Genomic DNA, 7,735 nt, shown 5'->3' with positions numbered 1-7,735 from the left:
ATGAAATTGTAATATTTACTATTGAAAATAGGTTACACAAGTGACCTTACGATAGTATACCGTGGGTTGGCCAGCAAAAACCTGAGAAGTGACGTAACATTCCCCTTCCACCCACGTATCTTTCAGTGCTTTTTTTTGATGACCCTCTTAGTTTTAACTTTAATTTTCAATAAAGATAAGTCATGAAATTCAGCCAATCTTTTGGAAAATGTAATGATGATTCGAGTAAAACTACAGTTTTAGCATTGAGATGCCCAACTAGCTAGTAATATTAAACAGAAGATCCAAGTCGAGGAAAATGATTTAACATTAAGGGTATATTGACAGTATATTTAAAAAATGAAAGGGTATATTTCCGAGGGCCTGTCGGTATATTTTATCGATAAATCGGCGGTCACACTGGTTCGTTCGGTTGCCCGTTCGCTTGCTTTCTATTTGGTTTCTCGTCTTTGTTTTTGTTGTTGACACTTCCACTGTGTATTTTTTTATTGTGAATGGTCTGTGTGTGTGTACGTGCCTATTACTTGAAAAATTGTGTAAAACCAAAACCTTTAAGACGAACTAAAGTGATTGAAAACAACAAGAACGACAGCGATAGAAAACGACGCTGCAACAACACCACCCATGCGATTTATATAGAGGAAGAGCTACGGTGTAAACGAGTTTCGGATCTTCGGCGCGCGCTCTTTATCCTATCCAACACAGACATCGAAACTAAACCCCGTATATCATCCCATCTAGCGCCAAGGTGAAACTGTTTGCCTCAGCTCTGGCATTGAATTATATCCTAGAGAATATACCGATATATGGTGTATATCCATCCCCCATCCCCAGCTGTATTGTTACATTTTTAAATTGAACAAAAAGTACATTCGATTCGAGGAACAAGAAGAAGCAGAAAAGCAATTTGGCGGCGATGGGCAGGCAGTACAAATTAAAAGCTACATAGATGGAACACACGCACACACGCGGACAAGGCAAACAAACCGACAAACACACACGCCCAGAGCAAAAGGAAAGGCGAATAGTATAGCCGAAACACACAGCAGGCGTCTCGCTTTAACGTTCGGCAGCAGCAACAGCACAGCACACATTGTATTGGCTGTCAGAGCCAATGTTAGAAAGGGACAACAGTCGCTTCGATAAGCGAGGAGTTGCCAGTTTTATTTTACGGTTGTCTAGTGGCAAATGTCATCAGAAATTACAACACTGCGGATGGAAGACGTCTACTAGCAAAGCAGCAACAACTCCAACAACATCTGGACACAACAACAACAACGAAGCAGCACCAGCAGGAGGAGGAAGAAGAAGCACGCATTGGCCGCAAAAATATAAACAAAAATGTGGCCCACCGTGCAAGCGTCGACGACGACAGTGCGAACAACTAGAGCAACGTCCATATGCACGTCCCCATCTGTGTCCGCATCTGCATCTGGAACGACATCATTGCAAAGCAACAGCAACAGAAGCAGCAGCATCAATGGCGCCATCGCCACAGCCAACAGATGCTTCATCAAATCCGCCATAGAACGCTCAGTGGTGCGGCCCATAGCTGCCATACAGCATACAGCCCAGGCCACAGTGGCCACTGCAGCCACTGAGGATGTGCCAGTTGTGAATACAACCGAGCTGGAGTACGACATCATCAACTACTACACGGATTCACCCTCATCCACCACTCCCTGCCTCGCTGCCAGTTCCCGGCAGCTGCAGCAGCAGCCTGCAATATGCCCCCCGCTGACACAGGGCTCTGGGTCTGCGTCTTCCCGTCGCTGTTCTCGCCTCATCGGCAACCATCAGCCAACTATGGATACGAATGCTGTTGAGGCGGGATTAGCCACCAACGCCGCTGACACCGCATGTGGAAGTCTGACGACGGAACAGGAGATCATACAGGAGGTGGAGGAGGAGTTGGATTTATTTTCTGAGGATTTAGAAACATCGAAGCCGCCACCCTTGTTTACCACCAAAACATTGCGTTGTCGCAGCACCGCTGCCGCCCGTTCCCGCGGTGGCGGTGGGACACTGAGTCGCCAACGGAAGCCGAAAGCCATTGTGCCGCCCCGCACTGAAGTCCTCAACAGCAGCAGCATCGCCAGCACAGGCGACAGCCGGAGCCCCAACAGCACACCTAGCATGGAGCCGTCGCCCACACCCAGCTCCACCCTGGGCGTCAATATGCGGGTGACAGGGCAATGCAGCCAGGGAGGACGTAAATACATGGAGGATCAGTTCTCTGTCGCCTACCAGGAATCGCCGCTGACTCACGAGCTGGAGTACGCGTTCTTTGGCATCTATGATGGACATGGCGGGCCCGAGGCGGCCTTCTTCGCCAAGGAGCACCTGATGCTGGAGATTGTGAGGCAGAAGCAGTTCTGGTCAGACAATGATGAGGATGTGCTGAAAGCCATACGAGAGGGCTACATAGCCACGCACTTTGCAATGTGGCGGGAGCAAGGTAAGAGCAGAAGCAGCGGCAACACACACAAATAATTACACAGAAAAGACAGGCAAAGGCCGTGGAAAGAGAGACAGCGAGAGAGAGCTGAAAAACAACGATAATTATAAACCAAAGCAGAGCGCCAATAGAGATGGGCAGCATTGAGTCACGGCATATTCATTGTGTCGTGTCAGGTCACGCACATCAGTAATCGATGAGGATACATCCCTGCACGGCCCCGACCCGCCAATTGGGGATATGAAATCCGCAAAATATATTCATTAAATTCACATTGACTCACCTCTAGTAATTATACAACTGTGCTGTGCAACGATGACTCAATCGCATTTACGCTCATCTCTATTGTCTGTCCACACACACACAGAAAACCCCATCCACTTAAAATGTGTGTACGTGTGTGTGTCTGCTTGTGTTTTTTTCTGGCGCGCTCTCTGACATATGTACACACAGCAACATAGCGGGAATGGAATATTCCACAGGCCTTGCCATATGGCTGTACTCTCAGCAAGCATGGCAACCCCGCTGCGATACGAGTATTGGTATGCGTTGGCCGCCAATGGGTTAGAGCAGCACCACTCTATAGCACCACAAAACACCACACATGAAGGCGTTTAAAAAAAAATGCAACGGCCATTAAAGAAAAGAAACACAAAAAACTAACAACAACAACACAGAAAGAAGACAAAAGAGAAAACCAAGAGCGAAAAAGAAATGTCCCCATTTCCAACGAATGCCCTCTGACCGGAATAACAAAACAAATACTCTCATACCATCCATACACACCCTCATCCAATTATTTTCTTTTTTTTGCTGATTTCCTGCAGAGAAATGGCCGCGCACCTCCAACGGACACCTGAGTACGGCGGGTACAACGGCAACGGTGGCCTTTATGCGCCGTGAGAAGATCTACATCGGTCATGTGGGCGATTCGGGCATTGTGCTGGGCTACCAGCAGCCCAACGAACGCCAGTGGCGGGCCAAACAGCTGACGACCGACCACAAGCCGGAGTCACACGAGGAGAAGGCACGCATCCAGCGCTCCGGTGGCATGGTAGCCATCAAAAGCGGTGTGCCGCGTGTGGTCTGGAATCGACCACGGGATCCCCAGCATCGTGGTCCCATCCGTCGGCGTACGGTTGTCGATGATATACCCTTTCTGGCAGTAGCCCGCTCCCTCGGCGATCTCTGGAGCTACAATTCACGCTGCAAGGAGTTCGTCGTGAGTCCCGATCCGGATGTTAAGGTTGTTAAAATTGACCCAAACATGTTCAGGTGAGTTGCACAGCCGCAAATTCGAAGCGGGGATTTTCGAATTTTAATGTTTATCCTCCTCCCGCGTAGATGTCTAATCTTTGGCACCGATGGCCTCTGGAATGTGGTGACGGCCCAGGAGGCAGTCGATGCTGTGCGCAAACAACATCTCATTGGCGAGATCCTCAACGAGCAGGACGTGATGAACCCGAGCAAGGCCCTGGTCGATCGGGCACTGAAAACGTGGGCATCCAAGAAAATGCGTGCGGACAACACGTCTGTGGTAACTGTGATACTAACACCATCGTCGACGACATCTGGCTCCTCCCAGGAGCCCTCGCCCGTTCTATCGCCCAGCCCCTGCCCAGTGCCGTCGCTGGCGTCACGCCGAGAAAGGAATTCCCGCCGTGAATTGGATTCACGCCGTGAATTGGACTCCAGCGACATGGAAGCGGAAGTTGATGTCGATGTGGATGCCCTGCTGGATGCCGAAGACGAGGACAGTGCAATGGATAGCGAAAATAGTTGTCCAGACTCTCATAGCATCGAGGAGGAGGACTACATTCTGGATGCCCCATACAGTGCCTTGGCCAAGCGACATTTGCCGCCCGAGCCGTTTCGCAATTTTGATTACTATGCTGTCGAGGAGGAGCAGGAGGAGGAGGAGCAGGAGGAGGATGATGACGACGAGTATATCGATGGGGAAACCATCGATGCTGCCGAAGAGGAGCACGCAGGCGATGTGGAGGCATCCGCGTCTGCGTCTGTGCTGCAACAGCGAGTGCCGCGTTCCTCCTACGATGCCCAACGTCTCAAGCGGAGTCTGCACAATCATCGCAAGATGTGGCGTAAGTCCAACACCGCGGGGGTCTATCCCTGGCGTGGATTGGTCCAACAACAACAACAGCAGCTGCAGCTGCAGCACGAGGCGGAGTCGGGCGAGGAAGTGATCCTGCTGGAGGAGGAGGAGGAGGAGCTTCACTTGCATCACTACGTCGATGGAAGCCACATTTATGGGCAGTCTGTTCCACCCGCAGGCGGTGCAGGCCGAGAGCTGACAGAACTGGAGCATCATCTGGAGCACCACTTGGAGAGCAGCTTCGGCAGCTATGGCTCCAGTGTGTGCTCTTTGGGCTCCGATTATAGTTTCGCCGAGTCCTACAATACGCTCCTCAATGAGCAGGAGGTGGAGGCTCGCATCCGTTCGGCGGCAGCAGCTGCCGAGGCGGAGGCGGCCGCTGCTGCTGCCATGGATGATCGCAGCATGCAGGAAATCATACAGGAACAGCAGCACTATCAGCAGCAGGAAGGCTACTCCCTTACACAGCTGGAGACGCGTCGGGAGCAGCTGCATCAGCTGCATTCACACCAGCCGCAGGATCAGGAGCAGGAACACGAACAGGAGACTTGGACGCCGTCCGATTACGTCGAGCAACAGTCGCATCAGGAAGAGGAGTCTGCGAAGGAGCCAGAGCCTACGGAGCTCTTGGAATTGAATGCTTTGCTGCAGCAGGAGCGGGCTGAGGAGGAGCAGGTGGCCTTGGAGCGGGAGCAACAGCTGCAGCGAGAGAAGGAACAGGAACAGAAGCACGAGCATATGGAGGCCACCTCCAGCAGCTCCTCCAGTTCCAGTTCGAGTTCCATCGAAACGGATTTCATATTTTCCAGCAATTGGGCGGCATTAAAGGAGCCAACAACGGACACAGTCCCCCAAGAGCTGGAGGAGGAGGACGAGGAGGAGGCGTCGGCATTATCGTTACCAGCGTCACCGCCCACTCTGCAGGACAATCAAGTGAGCTCCACCCTACCCGCGACACCAAGATCCGCGGCCTCGGAGGCAGGCCTTACCCCAGCGATGCTGCAGCTTCGCGAAACCGTGGCAGAGATCCGCAAGGAGGATTCCCATGCCGTCCATTACATCATCGAACAGATCCAGAAACTCCAGAACGTCGAATGCATACCAGTGGCAGCCGCGCCGGGCATTGGCGAAGCACTCGATCGCGCCAGCGCTTTGGCCAGCGACTTGGCCGCAGCCCCATCAGCCTCCGCGCCTGTGGCGGCTCAGCGCATCCGTCAGATGCGTCGCTATCGGAATGTGCCAAATGAGAATCATCAGCACATGCAGACGCGCCTGCGACAGGTGTTTAAGCACTGCAAGAACAAGTCCCTCAGTGCGGCGGCCATAAAAGACTCTGTGGGTGGCGTCGGAGCAAGTGCCAGTGCAGTCGGTGCAGGAGGATTAGCAGCAGCAGTTGCCGCAGGCGCAGGAGGAGCCGGTAATAGCTCCGCTACAGTTGTGATTGCTGCACGCAGGAGCCTCAATGCTGCGCCCAGCAGCATCAAGAGCGGCAACAGCAACGGTCGCAGCAGCAACGACGGCAGCGGCAGCAGCAGCTCCATTATGATGACTCGCCGCAGCCAGACACTGGCCATCAACAGTGGAGGGGGCGGGGGATCAGTGAGTAAGCGCCAGCTACGTAGCTGCAGTATCAGCGGCATTGACATGACCAAGCGGACGCTCAGGACAAGGAATGTACCAACAGTGGGTGTGGGCGCCACAGCCGTTAATGTGCCGCCAGTTGCTGCATCTCCCACTGCAAGGGCCAATAGTGCTGCAGGAGGAGGAGGAGGAGCAGCCAGCGGCACAGCAAGCGTCGTCGCCAGTGCCAGTGGCAGCAATACCGCCAGTAGGCGCCTCAAGTGCACCCAACAGGAGCGCGAACAGCGGCGCAGCCTTCGCCGGAGTACACTGAATGCCACCATGCCCAGTGGCAGCAGCGGCGGCGGCGGCGCCAATATACCCTCGTCACCGTTTAGCAAATCAACGCGTCGGCAATCGTCGTGCAATGGTGCGGGTGCCATCTCTGCTCGGCCACCGCCTTCGCCTAAAAAGCTCAACATAGTCGTACCCACATTGGCCATTGGGACACGGGCCTACACGGCGGCCATGGCCGCAACAGATGTGCAGCTGAACAAACGCTGGTCCCTGCGCAGCAGTCGCCAGCAGCAGGTGGCCAAAGGAGCGTCAACTGGGACGGGGAGCAGCAACGGCAACAGCAACAGTAGCAGCATTGCCATTACCAATCATAGGATGATGATGAGAGCCATCAGCTGCTACAGTGTGCGCAATCGTGGAGGACATCAGGAGCAAGGACCAGGAGCCGCCACAACGCAACAGCAGCAGCAGCAGGCGACAACACGCAGGCGCTGATCGGGTGAAATTCAATCGAATCGGGGCACACAGCGGGAGCAATTCCAAGTACAAATCCCAAGCAACGGACAAACTTTGATAAGGAGAAGGAGCAGGCGCAGAAGGGAGATGCAACACACACACACACACAGACAGACAGCGTATATATATATTTTTCATTTCATTGTTTTATTTTGATAAATGCCAAATAGCTGCCTAAATTCGTATCATAAAACCGCAAGGCATCCCACCAGCACCCAAAGTCCCCTCTCTCTCCCCCCAACCACAGCATGTATCAGTGTCGTTTTTGTTGTAAATACATTCACTCACACACACACACGAGAGATATATATATATATATAAATATATATTATATTATATTCATTATACAGAGTGCATATATTATATTTTAGGTATAAAATAAATTCATCATGTAAACCAATCCCCGATAAATTAATGATATACCCACATACATGTATCGTAACTATATAAATTTAATTACACATCACATTAGTACACCTCTTGTTCTTTTTTTTTTGCACTATTGTATTTATTTCATAATTTAATCTTAAGCCTAAAACCAATTGTAGTAATTAAGTTCTCTCGTCATTGGGCGTAAAATTAACAGTGAACAGATGCTAATAATTGTAATTGTAATTCTTAAACATAATTTTTTTTTTTTTACTCTCTCTGATTTGTGCGATGCCATCTCTTGACGATGGTCCTCGTTTTAATTAGAATATATTATATATTTATTTCATGTCTCGTCGTGGTCGCTCATCTAGGACTATCTTATGAAATACATTGATATTTTTACATAATTAAATGGGACT

General features: G+C 51.3%; 1 protein-coding gene across 1 annotated transcript; it reads left to right on the top strand.

Moving 5' to 3' along the window:
• Positions 1-402: 402 nt before the first annotated feature.
• LOC117590717 lies at positions 403-7,490 on the top strand. The gene is made up of 3 exons (XM_034283619.1): positions 403-2,458; positions 3,286-3,733; positions 3,803-7,490. The coding sequence occupies exons 1-3, from the start codon at positions 1,342-1,344 to the stop codon at positions 6,921-6,923; spliced, it is 4,686 nt and encodes a 1,561-aa protein (XP_034139510.1). The 5' UTR covers positions 403-1,341; the 3' UTR covers positions 6,924-7,490.
• Positions 7,491-7,735: the final 245 nt, after the last annotated feature.

Source organism: Drosophila guanche, unplaced genomic scaffold (assembly GCF_900245975.1).
Source record: "Drosophila guanche unplaced genomic scaffold, DGUA_6, whole genome shotgun sequence".
Lineage (NCBI taxonomy): Eukaryota > Metazoa > Arthropoda > Insecta > Diptera > Drosophilidae > Drosophila > Drosophila guanche.
Note: the sequence above shows the minus strand (reverse complement) of the source record. Positions and strands in the feature narration are given on the sequence as shown.